Source organism: Peromyscus leucopus, chromosome 6 (genome assembly GCF_004664715.2).
Source record: "Peromyscus leucopus breed LL Stock chromosome 6, UCI_PerLeu_2.1, whole genome shotgun sequence".
In the NCBI taxonomy this organism is placed as follows: Eukaryota; Metazoa; Chordata; class Mammalia; order Rodentia; family Cricetidae; genus Peromyscus; species Peromyscus leucopus.
Window position 1 is genome coordinate 66,969,392 of NC_051068.1, and position 18,871 is coordinate 66,988,262.

Consider the following 18,871-nt stretch of genomic DNA (forward strand, 5'->3'; position numbering starts at 1 on the left):
ACATTTTCATTCGCATCTCCTCCCTGGGTTTTTTCTCTAGTTGTTAAAAATGCAGACCAATGATTTTCATTCATTACTACAATTATAGCAGGGGCATGTGGCAAAGAAAGCGATTTGCCTCACAGCAATAAAAATAAAAAGGCAAACGAGGAAGATGTCGGCATCCTAATAACCTACCCATAACGAAAAAGAAAAAGTCACCCGAGTTGTCTCCTTACCCGAGTGTCCCCAGATGAGACCCAGCACTAATGTGTTCTCCTCTTTCTTTCTGCAGCCTCATTATGTCCCAGACAACTACAAGAGGAACGGAGGGCGGTGAGTCCTGGATAAACGTGAGGGTTCCTAAGGGGTTAGCCAAGAGCTAATACAGAACAAGAAAGCAAGTAGCTCTTCGTTGGTCTCCCGCCTGGGATTGGCTGTTCTCTGTAGGGTAGGCCCTGAGTAATGCCATCACTTCAATGGGAGCAGTGCATTCCCGTTACATATCCTTAGCAAGAACAGGGGAGCGTAAAGAGAAGGGAGAGAGAACAAGGTTAGACGTGGAACTGCAGATGGACTCGGAATCTCTCTTCCTTTCTAGACTGAGCTTTCTCCATCACATAATGGTGCATCCACTTTTGATGCCTCTATTAAAGAGATTCAGTCAGTATTGCATAGTTTGCACTTAACAGATTATATTTTTCCTTGTTTTATAAATGAGAAGGATGTTCCTCATGGAGGCTTTTCTCTTGTCTGTCAGGTAAGAGCATAAGTAGCCACTACTGCAGCTGTAGAGATGACTCAGTGGTTAAGAGCTTGTGTTGCTCTTGTGGAGGACATGAGTTCTGTTCCCCCTACCCATGTCAGGTTGTTCATGGCCACCTGTAAACCCGCTCCAGGGCATCCCGCACCCTCTCCTGGCCTCCATGGGCACCTGTACTCACATGCACACACGTGTACACACACAATTTAAATATAATGAATGCCCACTACTTTCTCCGTAACAGTAGCCTATAAAAAGTGAAGACTGCTAGATAACTTGGAAAGGTAAAATAAACCTTAAACACTGTTGCGGTTGGACTGAGCTTCCTTTGTGTTCATGAAGCAATCAGCTTTCCAGGCCTGCTATGTTTTATGGGATTCTATCTCATTTTTGCTTCAGATTTCTGAGAACAAGAAAGGTTTAATTTTACAAATGGAAATTAATTTAATTTCTAAGTGGTAGAACACTAACCTAGCATATACAAGTACTGCCATAAAAAGGAAAAATTAAATTTCAGAGAAAAGTGATGGTTTGTACTAATGCTGACATTCAGATTTTGTAACTCAAGGCAAAGCTCTAAGAAGCAGACTTGAGGATCTCAAGCCACCTTAGGCTTCCAGCTTTCATTCCCCACCTGTCCAGTGCCTTGTCAGCTGTGCCCTAAATTCACATGTCCTTTTGACAGATCATCCTGGAAGGCTGACCGCTCAAAGCCACCCCTAAAAGACCTAGGGCAAGAAGATGATGCTTTGCCCTTAATTGAAGAGGTGCTGGCTAGTCAGGAGCGAGCAGCCAGTGAGATGCCCGGCCCTGAGGAGCCAGAACAGGAAAGAGTTCCTGCCGACCTCGGGGACACTGGGAAGAAACCAGAGGAAGGTAGTCAGGAGCCGCAGTTAGCCCGCACACCTGAGGAGCGGAGACACACCCAGCGGGAACGACTCAACCAGATCTTGCTCAACCTCCTTGAGAAAATCCCTGGGAAAAATGGTAAGACTCGAGCTCGTAACTAGGCTTGAAGATAAGTGAGAAGTAAATGGAAAAGTAGTAAAAACCACTGCACATGCGTGTGCTCGTACATGTGTGCACGTGTGTGTGTGTGTGTGTGTGTGTGTGCATGTGCTGTATTAGAGAATAAACCTAGTGTTTCACATGTGCTGGGCAGCACATACCACTGAGTTTTCTTCTGTCGGGGTCCAGAACTACTTCTGGTTGCTACGCCAGCATGTTCTAAGAAAATGGTTTTGTTTCTTCAGTGTGAGGCCGAGCTCGGATAGTGTCTTCATACCCTAGCGAACCACTTTTCTTTTGGAGGGAGGGTAACAGCTTCAAAACAAAAATTTAGGTCTAGAGAAAGACCTAATTGCTTTAGGCCAGAGGGGCGGGGTGGGAATGAGTCCTTGAGTTGTCTTTAGAGTGCAAATCCAGACTGAGGTGTGGGAGAGTGATATTTGCTGAACTACCTTGGTGCTCTTTTCAGCCATCGACGTGACCTACCTGCTGGAAGAAGGATCAGGCAGGAAACTGCGAAGACGCACTTTGTTTATACCAGAAAACAGCTTTCGGAAGTGACTCTGAGCGAGCAAGAATGTGGAGCATCTGGGATCCAGTGAAGCCAACAAGTCCGCTCTCTTGCTCTCTGAGTGTGGACGAGGCGGGCAAGGTCCATCCAGGCAAGGGAGAGGGTCACGTCTTGGACACTAGGTACTTACTAGACCTGGAGCTAGTGGAGAGGCAGGAAGTAGGCTTGTGTGGGGCCCTTGAGTTTACTTCTCCTCTTCATGGCTTTGCCCTGAGCGTTACTGTAGAGAGGAGGACCACATCGGGACTAGGCGGAAGTGCCGGGACTCGGAGCACTGAGAGTGCTGCCTGTGACAGGTACACATCAAACTCCAGAGGGAGGGCCTGGACCCCAGCCTGTCCGTCTGCTCTGTCAGCTCTAAGAGCTATGTCAGACCTACAACAGATGTCGGAGCTGGGGCCTCTCCCACCTTCCTTGACCAGGAAGCTCTTCCTTCCTCCCAGCCAGGTCAGAGTCCAAACACGAACTGACTGCTGAAGCACTTAGAACTGCTGCCACTCTCCCTGCCCTGCTCCCCCAGAGTGAGTCGGTAGAATCGTGGGGTAGAAGAGGCCTCCGTGGGGTCACAAGGGCGGGCAGTATTTGTAATGATTTTTTTACCCTTCCTAACCTGCCGAACATAGTTTTTCCTACTGAGAAAGCCACGTCCCCGCCAGCACACATGCTGCTTCTCTTCCTGTGTGTCTGCTGTGCTGTGCAAAAAGAAGATTCACTTCAAAAACAAACCAACAAAAACCAATTTTCTAAAACTACATGAAAACTCTAAACTCCTCCTCTAATGAAACTCACTACAGAAGTGTTGAGCAGTGTTCACGGTCAGAGTGTTTGCTGCAAGTGTAGATCACCAGTTGATGAAAACACTACTCTTATTTTCGTAATCGTAGAGTTTCCAGTGTCTGTCTCCCACTCGTCCGTCTCCCTTCGCCTTTCTGAATGACTTCATCATCAGGAGGTATAGCCAGGGTCTCCTCCCCTCCCAGTCTTGAGCAGACGTTAACAGACCATACTGTCTCTTACGAGTAAAATTCAAAAAGCTTTGCTCTGTCTTCTCAGACATACATATGCATATACATTTTAGATGTTCTTATAAGAGAAAAGATGGTTTTTAAATGTGCCAAGTTGTGTGTGTGTGTATATATGTGTGTGTGTGTGTGTATGTATATATGTGTGTGTATATATGTGTGTGTGTGTGTGTGTGTGTATGCTGTGAGATTGGTAAGCAATACATTAGTAAACACATCCTCATTACTCTTTTCCAATGCTGGACCAATGATGTCCTGACTGTACATTTCCTTCCCCTTATGATGACGACGCTCTGACTCATTTAGGTAGAGACATTTGACCACCTTTCATTCCATTGATTTTCTTTTTCTTTTTCTCCTTCCTGTGTTATTCTTAAGGGAAAAAAAGAGAAGAAGGGGATGCCATAGATCCCCTTGAGCAGAGAAAAAGCAAAATATTTTATTAAAGAAAAAAGAGAAATTAAGAAAATAGTTTGGAGTATTTTCTTACTGTAGAGAAGCATTGTACATTACCACGAGACCTGAGTATAAGATACTCACGTGTGGAGCTGGGGTCGCATGTCCAAGCCCATGGGAGTGGTTCCTTTTGTTTCTCGTTGCAGGAGTGGGTGGGAGGGAGGTTGGACTAAGGGCACTTTGGGGGTCTCCTTTTAGTCAGAAGCAAGAAAAATGACAAGAAAGAGCTTAAAATCAATGTTTTCCTTTAATAGTGTTAAACACTAAAATTTTAAAAAAGAAAGAAAAAACTTTGTAAAATGTAAGAACAGAAGCAAAAGACACTACGCTGTCATTTTATCTTTCTTTTGTTGAAAGATTCAAAACTGAAATGTTTTTTAGACAATCAAATGTTAGGTAAGTGCAAAAACTTGTTTTTTCTTACTGGTGTAGAAAATAATGCCTTTTTTATTTTTCAGTTATTTTATAATAACAAAATAAAACAACCCCCCAGCTGCCAGGTGGGTTTTGGTGTTTGGAAAGCGGGGCAAAAGCACTACATCACTGCAAATAGATACAGTTAGTCTGCATGTCTGTAGGCTGTGTGATTGCGGAGAATATAAATGCTGCTAATATATTTCCTTTTTACAGAAAAGCATATCTAAATAGATGATTGTTTTGATGTTAATCTTTGTAAATTATGTATTACCAATTTTAACATTGGATGTAATTGCATAAAGGCTTGCATCTCAATCCTGGAAAGTCTAGCATTAAATGGAACAACTTTTCCTAACTGTGGAGTGGTTACCTTGCTTTTCTGTGTGTCTCTTTCCTGCTCCAGTATCTCCCCGCATGATCTCCATCCTGTTTCTAATAAGATCTTCTAAAACTGTCATCAGTATTCTGGGCCTCACAGGAGACATTTCTTCAATTCTAGGGTCTGTCTAGTTGGGCTCAGCCTGACCGGTAAGCCGCACAGCAGTTCTCCTACCAGATATCCAGCTGTTTGTCAGATAGCACCATCCTTTACTTCACATTAGCAGCCTCTAAAGGGGCCTTGAACCTAGGGTCACTTTATTCTTTTGAGACAATGTCTCACTATGTAGCCCTGGCTGGCCTGGAACTCTGGAAATGTAGACCATGTTGGCCTAGAACTCAAAAAAGGTGCTGAGGTTGAAGGTCTGCCAGCATGCCCAGCCCCACTTTTCTTTATTTAGGTATGCTGAACGCCCGCCCAAGGGCCTGTGCAGGCCAGGCGAACACTGAGCTATCTCCTAGCTAGGTGGTGGGGTGGCAGTGGTGGTGGTGCACGCCTTTAATCCCAGCACTCAGGAGGCAGAGGCAGGCGGATCTCTGTGAGTTCGAGGCCAGCCTGGTCTACAGAGAGAAACCCCATCTCAAAAAAGTAAACAAAAAAAGACAAGGTCTGGCCTCAAACTCAGTCTGGCCTCCCAAGTGCAAGGACTTCATCCATGTGCTGTTACATGTGACCGCAGGCCCACACTCGGTGTGCTCCGTGTGTAGACAGTGTCTGCCATAATTAGCTTCCGTGTGTTAGTCTTCATGGCAGTGCTGTGTGGTGGGGTTTGTAGATGGGAGGCTGAAGCAGCAGCGGGGCCAGTCGACCCTCGTCTTCACCATGATGTTGTCATCTCCATTCTAAAGAAGCAGAAACTGAGGCGTGGGCTTGTTCAATAACCTGCCTTAGTATAATTATAAGTAGTATAATTTTATGTGCTTAAAGACTAAAACTGTAAAGAATTAACAAGAAGCCAGGTGGTGGTAGCCAGCACTCGGGAGGCAGAGGCAGGCGAATCTCTGTGAGTTCGAGGCCAGCCTGGTCTACAGAGTGAGTTCCAGGAAAGGTGCAAAACTCCACAGAGAAACCCTGTCTCGAAAAACCAAAAAAAAAGAAAAAAGAAAAAAATAATTAAAAAGAAGAAAGAAAGAGCCAAAGTGAGGCTCGAGATGGCTAAGAAAATTACTTGCTGTGAAGAGTAATGGCAGACTCAGTCCCCAGCACCCAAGGAAAGGCCCAGCAGGCATGCCCACCTGTAATCCATCCTTCAGAGGCAGGACGAAGGATTCCTAGAGCAAGCCAGCTGACCAGACAGGCCGATTACTGAGCTCTGGTCTCAAGCAGTCGAGTAAGGCTTCTGTCCTCAGCCTCTGGCCTCCGAATGCACGTGTGTACTCAGCGAAACAGAAAAGGCCGAAGTACCCCACTTAACTAGAGACCCCCTCCTCACTTCATCTTGTCCAGACATAGTCTGTTACACCGGAACTCAGATAGAATACCAAGGTGCCACACACCTTTCCCTCCAGACCAGCAAAGGCACACTATCAAACCCTGTCCCTGAGCTGACGACCGAACTCGGGGCCTTGAACTTGCGAGGCAGGTGCTCTACCACTGAGCTAAATCCCCAACCCTGCGACCCTGTCTAGAAGGGAAGAAAGGAGCAATTCCAGGGCAGTCAAGACCGTCCTTCGTGTCTTCTACAGGTGAAGCTGCTGCTGTTACACAAGTCTCTTCGTGACTGCAAAATATTCCTTAAATGTTCTATTTATTCTTTCTAATTTTTTATTTTATGTGTGCAAGTGTTTGGCCTGCATGTTGTATCTGGTCAGGGCACCACATGTGTGCCCAGTACTCATGGAGACCAGAAGAGAGCTCTGGGTCCCCTGTGTGCTATGTAGGTCCTGAGGACTGAGCTGGGTCCGGGTCCTCTGGAAGAGCAGGCAGTGCTCTTACCTGCTGAGCCGTCTCTCCAGCCCCATCTTGGAGCAGGAATCCTAATTGGTCTTAAAAACCCAGAGCCAGGCATCGGGGTAAATGCTAAAAGAGCAGAGAAGCGGAGCAGCCAGCCACTCGTTCTTACCTCTACGGAACCCCAGCCAAAAGGAGCCCTGAGCTCCTGTCTCCTCCCACCTTACATTCCTCACTCCGCCCTGCCACATCCCTTCCTGTCTCCACCTCCCGAGTGCTGGGATTAAAGGTGTGTGCTACCACTGCCTGGCTCTGTTTCCCTTTTAGACTGGATCAATAGCCCAGGGTGGCCTTGAACTCACAGATCTGTCTACGTCTGCCTCCTCTTCTGGGATTAAAAGTGTGTGCCACCACCACCTGGCCTCTATGGCTAACTAGTGGCTGGCTTTACCTTCTGATCTTCAGGCAAACTTTATTTGTAGTATAAAACTAAATTTTACATTGCTGGCCTGTTTCAAGTTCTGCAAGGGATCCCACTGTTCTGCTTACACCTGTCCAAGGCTGAGCCATTAGGCTGTGACTACAAATGTTGTAGCAAGCCAAATGTCACTAATTCTCTAACAGTGTTATCTGAAGTCATGGCCAAGAGAACGGGTCAGAAAGAACAGGCAAACAGATTGTGTCGCGGAAAATAAAAGCTGTTACCAGTTCCAGGACCATGCTCACAGACCGTAGACGGCTTTGACACTTCTGGTCCTAGTCTCACAGAAACAGCAGTCTCCTACATTCACTGTCCTACAACTTTAAACATATAAACTTGTTAGTGTGAGCAGATGTTTGTGTATATGTTTATTCCTGGCAGACATGGTAGTCCAGCTATAATTCTAGCACTCGAGAGTGAACACACACACACACACACACACACACACACACACTTGTGTCATTTACAATTAAAGGAGCCTCAAAAACGCAAACTCTGGCTCTTGTAAGGATAGACTAAGCAGCTGAGGAGATCACTCAGTGTAGACAGCCTAGCTTGGATCCCTAGCACCCACATAATAAGAAGACGGGCACACTCACCTATGATTCCTAACACAGGATTCTCAGAGCAAACTGTCGAGGTAGCCTCAGCAAGAGAGCCTGCCTCCATAAATAAAGTGGGAGGGAGCCAAGCAAGACATCTGACGTCAATCTCTGGCCTCCACAAGCACTCCAGTGCACATGCACACACACATGTGCAAACATGTATACGCTAAATATATATGTAAGAGAGACGCTGGCTGTTGTGGCGCACACGTATATAACTGGTCCTCAGGAAGCTAGGGCAGGATGGCAAGGGCAGGGGGTAATGCCTCTTCAAACATGAAATTTAGGTCCAGGAGTGTGGCTCAGTGAAGACCATGCATTGTCTAGCACACATGGAATCCTAGGTTCAATTCACACCTGAGGGGGGAGGGGCCAGGGGGCGCCTTACTCCCAAATGCCATCAAAATCCAGTCTGAGAAGTCACCCTATGTAAGACTTGTCGTGGGGACAGACAGCAAACAGCGCAGGCAGCAGCAGCAGCATCCACTCCGCCAGGCCCAGGCAAGCCTTCAGTGGCCGCAGGATGCGGATCTGAGATGTGGAGAGGGCCGAGGTGCTAGAAGTGAGCTTTCTCCTGTTTTCTGGTGTTCAGGCACCAGGCTGTCTCCTCGGTCCTCCCCTAAGGAGAGTGCCGATCACAGCAGTCAGTAGGAGAGCAGCCGTCCTCAGCGGTGGGTGCTCTGTGTCTAAGCTGAAGACGACTAGCCTCGGTTACCCTGCCGTGGACTGTTCAAAGGACTTCATAGAAAGGGAAAGGGGAGGGGCAAAGGGGGCAGGCTAGAGGATTCCAACTAAAGGGAGCCTGAAGGGATGAAGCAGCCAAGCAGTATCAGGAGGCTAAGCCCTCACCCTGCCTGCCTTCTCCAGGAGAGGAGGGGAAACCTAGACAAGGGATGGGAAGTTACTGAGCTGACCCTGGGGTCAAGGAGAGCCAGAAGTAGGGTGGGAAAACTGACTAGCCTGATTGCTGGGTTGCATCTTGAGTTTCTCACCCCAGGAGTTTCTCAACAGCTTAGGGCAGCAGGCCAAGGTTTTTAATCCCCTCAAGGCATATCTCTTAGCACTAACCCACAATTCCCAAAGATCAACTCCCCCAGACTTACATGCCCTATTGCACCTTTCCTGAATGGATGTTTCTCCTTGGCACTTGCCCATTCATAGTTGCGGTCATAGCTTCCTGGTTGCTTTGCCTCTTTTCTTCAATGTCTCTTCTATCGAGACCACCTTTGTAGTGAATCCTAGGACATCTTAGCTTTTCTTTCTTTTTACTTAAATAACTTTTTTTTTTCATTTACTTTACATACCAGCCAGTTTCCCCTCCCTCCTCTCTGTAACTGATGGAAGCTTTATTTCAAAAGATTGACAGGAAACTCAACCAGCCTAAACAGCTCACGGGTGGCAAGATATTTGGCTTTCACTTAAAACTGCACCACTGCAGACGGCGGCATTTCACAGAAAGTGCCACTGCTTCCCGAATCAGACCTGCCCTTTACCTCAGAATCTAAAGGACGGTTTCCAAGGCTGTGCGTCCATCTTTCCTCATCTTTCTTCAGGCTCCCTCATCCAGTGAAAGAGCAGTGTGAAACCCGAGCATGTGGGGCTGTCGGGCAGGCTCAGTGGAAAGGCTCTTCCCGTCGAGACAGATGAGTCTCATCCAAGCACCCCCAATAGTAGGCAAGAACTGACCCCCGGAAGTTACTGTCTGACCCACACACGTGTGCCATGGTGCACATGTCCCTTCACACACACACACACACACACACACACACACACACACACACACACACCTGGAAAAAGGAAAAATCCAAGGTGCGGGAGGGCTTGCCTTGCCTGCTTCTGCAGAGGAGACCCATGTGTGGTACCCAGAACCCACAGCTCACAGAACAGAAGCTCACAGCTGCCTGTAACTCCATCAGATTTAATAGAACAGTGTTCTCAACTGTGGTCTTCACTCCTTTGGAGGGCAGAATGACCCTTTCACAGGTTAAATATCGGATATTTACATGACGATTCATAACAGTAGCAAAATCATAGTTAAGTAGCCAAGAAAATTATATGGTTAAGGGTCACCACAACATGAGGAACTGCCCTAAAGGTCACAGCATTAGGAAGGCTGAGAACCGCTGTCATAGTGAAAATAAAGCCCTCCCACAAGTGGTCCTCTGACCTCCACGTGAGCCATGGCATGAGTGTCCGTCCCTCCAGCACACAAGTCCAATGTATTCTACAGGACAACGCCTGGCGTCCGAGCCAGGCGCACGCCTTTAATCCCAGCACTCGGAAGGCAAAGACAGACGGATCTTTCTGAGTCCGAGGCCACCCAGGGCTACCTGGTAAGATCCTGCCTCCCCACCCCCACCAAAAAAAAAAAAAAAAAAACTACCTATGCTAAAGAAGAAGTATCTACCCGCCTTGGGCTCCAGTAAAAGGACTTCCCTCCCCGACAGCTGTATCTATACCCTGACACCCACAGGAACATGTATCGGTTCAGCTCCCACATTTTATTGGAATAAGGAAGGAAAGAGGCAGATGAAGGCCAGAGGCCCACCCACCAGGGGTGTCCGGCTTCCATCCAACACTTCGCACAGCAGGAGCACATCTTAAACGCAGGCAATGAGGGCTAAGGACAGACGGAGACCACAGTCCTGTGGGCTTGGGGGCAGAGGCGTGTTCTCTACTGGCACAGTCCACTGTGAAGGCTGAGGAGGAATCGATGGGAATTTGCAGATAGGAAGGGTGATGTTCTCTTGTGCAGATGGAGGAAGGAGTCCTGTAGACAGAAGTCTACGTGTTTGCAAGAGCAGATTTCACCTTACAGGTGGGTGTTGAGGGAGGAGGGAAGTTTATTTTAGCTGTCCACAGAAATGGATTTGGGAAGAAAGGTGTGTTGGCAGAAGGAAAAACGCTTGAGTTCACGTGAACAGCACGTATGAGCTATTCCATTCCTAGGAGGAGAGAGGCCCGGAGCTAGAGAATGAGGGAGGTATAGCCCACGGGCACCAGCCCCTCGGCACCATCACGCCCGCAGCGCAGCCAGTCTTCACCCACGGTGGCAATGACGCGCAGCACTTCCCCACGCCGGAAGCTCAACTGGTCAGGTCCCGCAGCCGTGTGGTCACAGAGGGCCCGGACTGCCCTGGGGGAAGTCACAGAGAAGGGTGAGGGACAAGGTGCTCAGCTCTTCCCAGGCCATGGCAGATTGCCTCTGTTGGGTCAGTCAACACTCACTGACTTCAGAAGAGACTTGGGGTCACTCACTGACATGTCTCTCTGGGGCCGTGGCCTCCCTGAACCCCAACACTTCCCTCTGGTGTTTGCAATTACACGTATGCAAATAACATAGCCCGCCGGTCGTGGTGGTGCACGCCGGTAGGGTTTGCTGAAGGAGGCGGAGGCAGGAGGATCACGAGTTTGAGGCCAGCCTGGGCTACACATTTTAGGGGGCTGGAGAGATGGCTTACTAGTTAAGAGCACTGGCTGCTCTTCCAGAGGTTCTGAGTTCAATTCCCAGCAACCACATGGCTCACACCCATCTGAAATGGGATCTGATGCCCTCTTCTGCCATGCAGGCACACATGCAACTTACATAAAAATACATGAGTAAGCAAATAATATGGCCCGCCTAACACTCCAGGCCCTCCTGATGGTGCGTGCAGGTGCAGGGGTGGGGGGTGGGGAGCATGACTCCCCTCGGCTGTTCTTGGCAATCCGGCATCTCCTCTCAGTCAATCCACTACCAAAGTTCACTTCTGGCTCATCTCCATGCACTTCCCCTTCAGCTGCACAGTCATCTCCCTGATTTGGACCTCTTTGGGGTGCGCCATGGAATCATTTATCCCAAGAGCTTCTCCGGGTCTACCCTCTCCACACGGCAGTCTACCGTTGCCAGGCTCCAGCCCCTCTGAGGCTCCCCACTGCTTCAGAATGACATCCTGGTTCTGTGGCTGGCCTACTGACCCAGCATCATGTCCCACAGTTCTTCATTTACCACACTTGAGCTCCTTACCTTTGTCCCCCATTTCTCCTACCTGACACATGCCAGAACTATTACTGAGACCCCTTTAAGCCCCAAGCCTGGGGACAGTGTCCCAGAGGGTTCTATCTCCCTTTCTGCCCCTAGTCACATCTACAGCCCTGCCGGCCCAAACGTGCCTCAGCTCGTCAAATCTCCTAGCCACACATGCCTCCATTTGACTATCAGATACCAACAAAATGGGGTCAGTTTTGTTCTCTCCTTGGCATAATGCCTGGCCCAGAGAAGCACCTAGAATACACTGAATAGATGAAAAATCAAAAAGCTTAATTTAGGCCAGACATGGTGGGTAGCACATGCCACTAATGCCAGCATTTGGGTCTCCCTGCATTCCAGCAACCAAAGCTCCACAGTAAGACCCTGTCTCCAAAAGGAGTAAATTAATAATTAAATTTAAAAAGCTTAGTTCAGTGAACTGAAAATACCCAGAGAAATGGCCTCAAAGTAGAAGTCTGAGCCAGGCGCTGAGTTCAGAACATGGTGGTACACACTATTAATCCCAGCACTTGAGAGGCTGAGTTCAAGGTCAGTTTGGGCTACATAAACACACCTTGTTTAAAAAAAAAAAAAAAAAAACAAAAAAACAAATAGCTGCCAGGTGTGGTGGCACACACCTTTAACCTTTAATCCCAGCATGGAGGCAGAGGCAGGGGGATCTGTGAGTCCTAGCCAGCCTGGTCGACAGAGTGAGTTCCAGGACAGCCAAGGCTGTTATACAGAGAAACCGTGTGTGTGTGGGGGGGGGGGGAGTATTGACTGTGCATACCCTTCTTTAATCATGCAGGTGGATCTCTAGGAGTCCAAGGCCAGCCTGGTCTACACAACGAGACCCTGTCTCAAACAAACTTCCTTTTCCATTTGGTTCTTTTTATGTGTGTGGGTCTTCTGTCTGCGCACATGTTCTGTGTGCCACATTCCCACATTCGTGTGTGCAGCATCCGCTACCGGCCTGGAACTCGGGATTCTGCTGTCAGCCACCATCGCCCGCCCAGCATCTTTTCCCAGACGACGAAGCTAAAGGAATCAGTGCCCCAGGAGTGAAGAGAAGGGAAGAAACCCTGCAAACTGACCTCCACACTACCCCCTGCCCACTCTGTGGCCACCACACACGGGTGCAGCCCTTACCTGTCAGCCTGCACCCTGCCGGCTGGCGAGTCCACAAGCTCCTCGGGAGGGGTCTCAGGAGATGGCCCCCGCTTCACCAGAGCCAACACACTCACTGTTGGGGGCAGCCAGCTGGATGGCCTCCTAGAGGAGAGGATTTGGTCACTGAAGCCGTACCCCAGGAAAAGAATCCAAGAATCCCCCCAACGGCAGTTTGGAACTGGTCCGAGGGCAGAGAGGGCGGATGTAAGACCCACGGAACCAGCTAAAGTCACTAGACATCACTGAGAGCCACCTGCTGGGTCAGGCGCTAGAAGCGGGGTCAGGGATTTTTCTTTTCTCAGGGGCCAGATAAACATTTTCAGCTCTAAGGATGAGGAAGTGAAATGAGGAACTTTATGTAGCTGCTACAATGTAACCATTTACGCAGTAGAGCCCATAGCTATAAAAACCTATTACCTAAAGAGTCATAAACGACTAGCCACGGTGAACTCGGAAGGAAGCAGAAGCTCAGAGAAGGGACCGTGTGCATACGCATGCATCCATACCTGGACTTGAAGGCGCCATTCTCAGTTTCTGAGAGGCCCCCGGGCACACCAAACAGCCGCCCCAACCACACGCTTCTGCCAGGTGTGGTTTGTTCTGTGGGTGGGGGTGCCTCCTGGGTGCCCTCAGCCGCAGTCCCGGGACGCCTGGGTCCCCACCGGAGAAGAGGGAAGCCCTCAGTGCCGCCGGAGGCGTAGACCCGAGAAGCCTGGGTCAGCTGATCCCACCAGCTGCCTGCTGGAGGGCGGGTTGGGGGCGCTGAAGGGTCTGTAGTGGCCTCTGCTGAGGTCCCTCGGAGACTCTGAGCCAAGCGGCCCCCCCACTGCAGTACGGCCTGCACAGTCTGCTGGAGGGCAGGAGGGGGGCCCGCGGGGGCAGGAGCCTGCTGCAGGCCCACGGGCACGTGGTGGTGGTGCTCGAAAAGCAAGTCCAGGTGGAAGGTGAGCACGGACAGCGGCTGCAGCAGCAGCAGCAGCTCTGTGGACAGCGATGGGCAGCTGCCGCACGCCAGGGAGAAGAATCCGGTGGGCAGGTAGAGGGACAGAAGACCTGGGAAAGAGCCGCCCGCGTCAGCCCCAGAGGGCATCCTGCACCGATCCCAGAGGAGCCAGTACCTCCCAGACCCCACTCTGGGTGGGGCCCAGGGGCCCCGCCCTCTGCCCAGGTGGAACCATTGCCTCCACCGGGAGATAGGCCCAGTTAGTGTTGCCAACGGAGAAACATTATAGGTTAGAACGGGAAGAGGCCAAGGGCCTGGGAACACACGCAGAGGTGAGGACCTCCCTTTCAGGGTGGGGATGGAGCCTCACAGAGGAAGGGACCCACAGAAGAAATGAAAGCTATCGGAGGGAGCAAGAAGGGCAAGGAAGCCACGATGTCCTCGAGTGGGAACAACGAAGGGCCAGGTCGCCTGGGCTCTCCTCCACCCGTGCTCTTCCCAGAGCTTGAATCAAGCCTGGGAACCAGCAGGCAGGAGCCTGTCCTCTCCTAAGCCGCCGCCGCCGCCATCACCACCACCACCACCACCACCACGCCCTCCCATCTGGGCTGCTGACCTGCATCCTCCTGGAGGCTGGAAAACCACAGTTCCAACTGTTTGGTGCTGGGGGAAAAGGAGAGGGGGTAAATTTAGGGAAGACGTGGGGAGTGAGGGATGACTCCGGAGAGGGGAGGCCTCTGAAAACATGGGGCACCCACTACCGGGTCCTAGCCATGATGTGCTGCTGGTTCCAAGGCCAGTGAGCAGCGGGGGAAAGGCCACTCACTTGAGGAGGCCCAAGATGAAAGCGTGGAAGCGGCTGCGGCTGCTGCTCAGCGGGGCCAGGCGGCTGACCTGGCTGTACAGGGATCCCATCGAATGCGTGCAGGAACCTGAGGACAGGGGCCGGCGTCAGCCAGGTCCGGGCCCCGTCCCCATCGGATCCCACTGCCTCACAGCTCACCTGGCTTCACCGATGCCTCCACCACGCTCCAAGGGCTGCTCCTGCGCTGCCCCGTGATGAGGTCCTTCCGGAATGGCTTCAGTCCATCGGCCACCAGAGCATGGAGGGCCGGGCAGAGGGTGGTCAGCACCAGATGCCCCACATCCGGGCTCAGCCGGCTATCCCCCAATTGGGCCTGGGGACAGCGCAAAGCGAGCGGGTCCAGAAGCATGGCTAGCCACCGCCGGCCAAGTGTTCGGGCGCCCTTACACCTCTCTCTCCAAATAAACTCACCTTCTGAACCAAGTTCCGAGCAGCCCCAAAATGCGAGATGATTTTGTCCACTGAAGCACTAACAGCTATCAGGAGACCTGGGTGGAGATGGAAGACACATCAAAGCCCCCGGTCTGGGGAGCGGGGGAACAGGGCGGATAGCTGAAGACCAAGGCTGACGATTCAGACAGAAGGCAGGAAGGGCGAACTACCTTTCTTTTGCTCCTGCAGCTGGCCAGTCCCACTCTGGGCTTCTGCCATCCACAGCCGCTGGGCCCCGGGAACACCGGCAAACGACCAGGAACTACGCACTATGTAAGGGAAGAAGAACGCGATGACGCTTTCTTACCAAGGGTTACGAGGAGGGCGCCGCCGACTCCCAAGGGTCACAAGGAGGACGTGGTTTGGGAGTCGTGGGAGAAAGAACGCAGCCACTTGAGGCGGAGAGAGGAGTGTGTAGTCTTAAGCAAAGCCCAGCCCTCGCCACCCCCACCTCGGTTCCCATTGCCCTTCCTCTCCGGAAAGTCGGGGAGCCACACCGACCAGCTGGGCCTTTAAGTAGGGAGATGACTGGGTGAGGAACTTGAGGGCTGCACCCACTGAGCACGTGGGAGCCTCGACCAATGGAAAGACAGACGGGAAAGGGTGGAGAGTCTTGGGGAACCCACGTAGTCACCTTGCACCTCGTTAGTGCAAAGCTCCAGCTTCACCCTACTTGGGGGCGGGATTCATGGAGGAGGTGTGGCTAGAGCCTCCTGGGAGGGGACAGTGGGTCAGAACCACCGCCTCCGAGAACTTCCCCTAGCGGAGGAATTCCACAAAGGGTGTGACCCCAGGTCCCTAACAATGGACCCCTCAAGCTGGGCTGGAGACCGGGTGGAGCCGGCGTTCAGCGAGGAGAGCAGTCACGCTCCTCACCCCCAGAACGTGGAGCAAGGCCAGCCTCCCCGGAACTAGTGAACCCGCTAGGAATCGGCCCCACTCCAAGGGCGAGATCTAGCCAGGCACCCTAGGAAAAGGCTGAAACGCAGGCTGGCCCAGGGCAGGAGGGGCGGCGGGCCGAGGCGCGGCCCGCGGCGCTGGCCCAGGTCCGTCTTACGTTGCCTGGGCGGAGGCGGTGGCCTTCTGGTCCAGCGAGGGGCGGTCGGAGGACGCGGTGGTGTTGGCAGCGGGGGGGCGGGAACCTGGCGGGGTGGGGGCGCCGCGGCAGGGAAGGTGCTACTTCTGGGGAAGAGCGGGGAGAGCAGCAGGGCCAGCTCGGGGCTGGCCAGGCAAGGCAAGGCCCCCCGCGTGGGAGGAGAATAGGCTCCCACTGGGGATAGGCGCACAGGCAGCAGATGCTCCTCCGGGGGACTCGCCGCCCCCGGCAGCTGCACCGGGAATTGGACCACCCGGTTAAAGGCGTCAAGAGCAGGGACCCCGGTGCGCCCGCGCCCCCACCCTCCAACAGGGGGCGCCCGTCGGCCGAGAACCGGAAAACCGGGGGCCGAGGGACTAGCGGGGGACCGGCTGCAGGCGGGATTGGCGAGGCCAGGTGCAGAGGGGGAGGGTAGCGGGGCCGACAGCCAGGCAAGGAGGGGCGGGAGAAAGAGGAGCAAAGAGTTAGTCCCTTCACTCCAAGACCCACCCGGTTTCCCTTTCCCCAGCGCGCCCTGGCCTTGGGGCAGGGAGGACACCGCAGAAGGAGGGGAGGAGGGGCGGGCTCAGGACCCGCCCTCCTACGGGTCTGCGCTTCTTACCCACGGCGTGCGCGCGCGGCTCCTCGGGCTCCGGGGCTGCGGGGGCCTCCTCACCCACCGCGGGGCTGCCAGCCCTGCCCTCCTCCGGCAGCCCCTCGGCGATGGGCTGCAGCCCAAGTCGATTCTTCTTCCTCCGCGGAGGGACAGGAGGGGGAGGCGGTCGAGGCGGGACCAAAGCCCACCCAGCCGGAGGGTCCCTGGGCGGGACTGGCGGCGGCTGGGCTCGGCTTCGCGACCGGAGTTCCTTGAAGGTGGTGACTTCTCGGGGAGGTGCCAAAGAACCTCCCAGGGACCCAGTCGGCGGGAGCTCGGTGTCAGGGGAGAAGACTATGAGCCAGTCGCTGCGATCTTTCTTGGCCTGCGGCACGGGGGGCAGCCCCGGACCCCGCTTTCGCTTCTGGGCCAGCTCATGGAAGGACGTGATTGTCCGATGGGGCACCGGCTCCTGGCTGACGTCACCTCTCCATCCCCCATCAGTTTTCCCTGCATCTATTTTCGAACCAGAATTGGTGTTCAAACAAGAAGCCAATTTCCCAGATTCTGTTTTCAAGCTCGAGTTTGTATTTTCATCGATTTTCCAACCAGAGTCACTGTTCTCGATGGTTTTCCATCCAGCTTCAGTTTTTTCTGTGTCAATTTTCCAAATGGGGTTAATTTTCCAACTGGGCTCTGCTTTCCCTGAGTCGATTCTCCCATCTTCGGTCTCTGAAAGCTCAGAGGTAGCGAGATCCTGTTCCCCGCTGTCTTCCTCTTCCTCCAAGCCTGGGGAAGGTAGGTCCTGGCAGGTGGTCAGGGCGTTGCAGTTGGAGTCCAGTCCAGGTCCAGGTGGGGAAGATACTCCGGAGCAAGAATCCGGAGAGCAGCAGAAGCTGTCCGGAGAGCAGGTGCCAGGGCCCGCGGACGCCAGAGGAGAGCCCGGCTCCACAGGGAAGATGCTGGACTGAGGGTGGGCATCCTCATTGCCAGGCAGGTCGCGAGAGTAGACTGACACCGGGGACTCATCAGGGCTAAGATCTGAGCAGGAGCTGAGAGAGGAGGAGCATCCCGGATCTGAAGGCGAGGCGGCCTCTTCCTCCTCCTGGGAAGGGTCCTGCTGGTTTTCTATGCTGGGCCCGTGCTCCTGGCAGCAGCGGCAGGGCACAGCTGGACTGTTGGAGTTGGCGTCCACCAGAGTGCCGCTGCAGGGCCCCCTGCTCTCTTTGCCCCCCGTGTCTCCTGGGGGCGGGGGTGTGCTCAGAGGCCCCTCCCGTAGTTCAGGACGGCGGGACAAGTGCAGGCCCAGGGAGACATGCTGGAGGTGGATGTGATTGAGGTTGCAGAGTAGAGCCCGCTGAGGGGACAGCATGGTGCTGAGGACGAAGGATGGCTTCCAGAGAACCAAGAGGATCCAGCCTCTCACACTCACCTACCTGGCAATTCAGATGCAGACCTAGAAGACAAGGGTGGTTGAAAACCCAGATACTGAGGTTGCGGGTAAGGGCACCGGAGGTCACTGAGGACTAGAGCAGACCTGGGAAGAATCTAGCTGCCTTGGGAGATATTTAAATGAGATTCAAATCACCAGGAACAGGCCATTAGTTTCCACTGCAGTATTTGCCGGTGGAGTCGAACTTAACCTCCAGGGAACTGAGAAAGGAGGGTCAGAGAATGCGGTTGCGCTGATCTTCGTGGGGGTGCGGAGCTTGAAAAAGACTAGGGCCCGGAATAGACCCCAATCCTTTCGAATCAAGCTCTGCCCTTCAGTGTACCCCCTCCCCCGCAGGAAGGAGACCCCGCCCGGATGCTCTTGTCAGGTGAATGGTGGGGAACAAGGCGAAGGATTTGGTTAACACAGGAGAGGGTTCTGGGCTGGGGAGGAGAAAGCATTCAGCTTATCAGTCTGCATCTGCCCTGGTCCAGCTCAAGCCTGCAGCCTGTGTGCCCTCACCAGCTCGCGACAAGGTTTGTCCATTCGCTTGTGTTCGTCTCCATCTTCCAGCCACCACCCTTCCCCTCCCATGTCCCCATCCATGCTTTTGTCCATCCATCCACACCCATAGACCGAGCCCTCCTCACCCGAGGTTCCTCCTGCAATAGACCCGGCCTTGGGTTCTTCTGCATCCCCGCCCAGCGAGGAACAGAGCAGAGGGGAGGGGCGCCGGCAAAGCCCACTTGGGCTGCGCTGCGCAGCCGCACCCCTTCGCG

General features: G+C 52.8%; 2 protein-coding genes across 3 annotated transcripts in view; one reads left to right on the forward strand and one right to left on the reverse strand.

Moving 5' to 3' along the window:
• Ash1l (ASH1 like histone lysine methyltransferase) overlaps positions 1-3,580 on the forward strand; it is a 152,671-nt gene extending 149,091 nt beyond the window's left edge. For both annotated transcript variants that reach the window (XM_028890773.2, XM_028890771.2), the window contains exons 26-28: positions 275-315; positions 1,428-1,729; positions 2,220-3,580. In XM_028890773.2, the coding sequence (XP_028746606.1) occupies positions 275-315; positions 1,428-1,729; positions 2,220-2,311 (435 nt within the window). In that variant the 3' untranslated portion in view covers positions 2,312-3,580. The remainder of the gene's footprint in view (positions 1-274; positions 316-1,427; positions 1,730-2,219) is intronic.
• A 5,895-nt stretch (positions 3,581-9,475) lies between these two features.
• On the reverse strand, positions 9,476-18,859 carry Rusc1 (RUN and SH3 domain containing 1). The gene is given in 12 exon segments (XM_028890779.2): positions 9,476-10,707; positions 12,730-12,852; positions 13,257-13,803; positions 14,310-14,356; positions 14,520-14,625; positions 14,697-14,871; positions 14,970-15,046; positions 15,161-15,259; positions 16,048-16,323; positions 16,326-16,457; positions 16,688-18,116; positions 18,743-18,859. Coding segments are annotated over 11 exon segments (3,096 nt in total). The 5' UTR covers positions 18,033-18,116; positions 18,743-18,859; the 3' UTR covers positions 9,476-10,538.
• Positions 18,860-18,871: the final 12 nt, after the last annotated feature.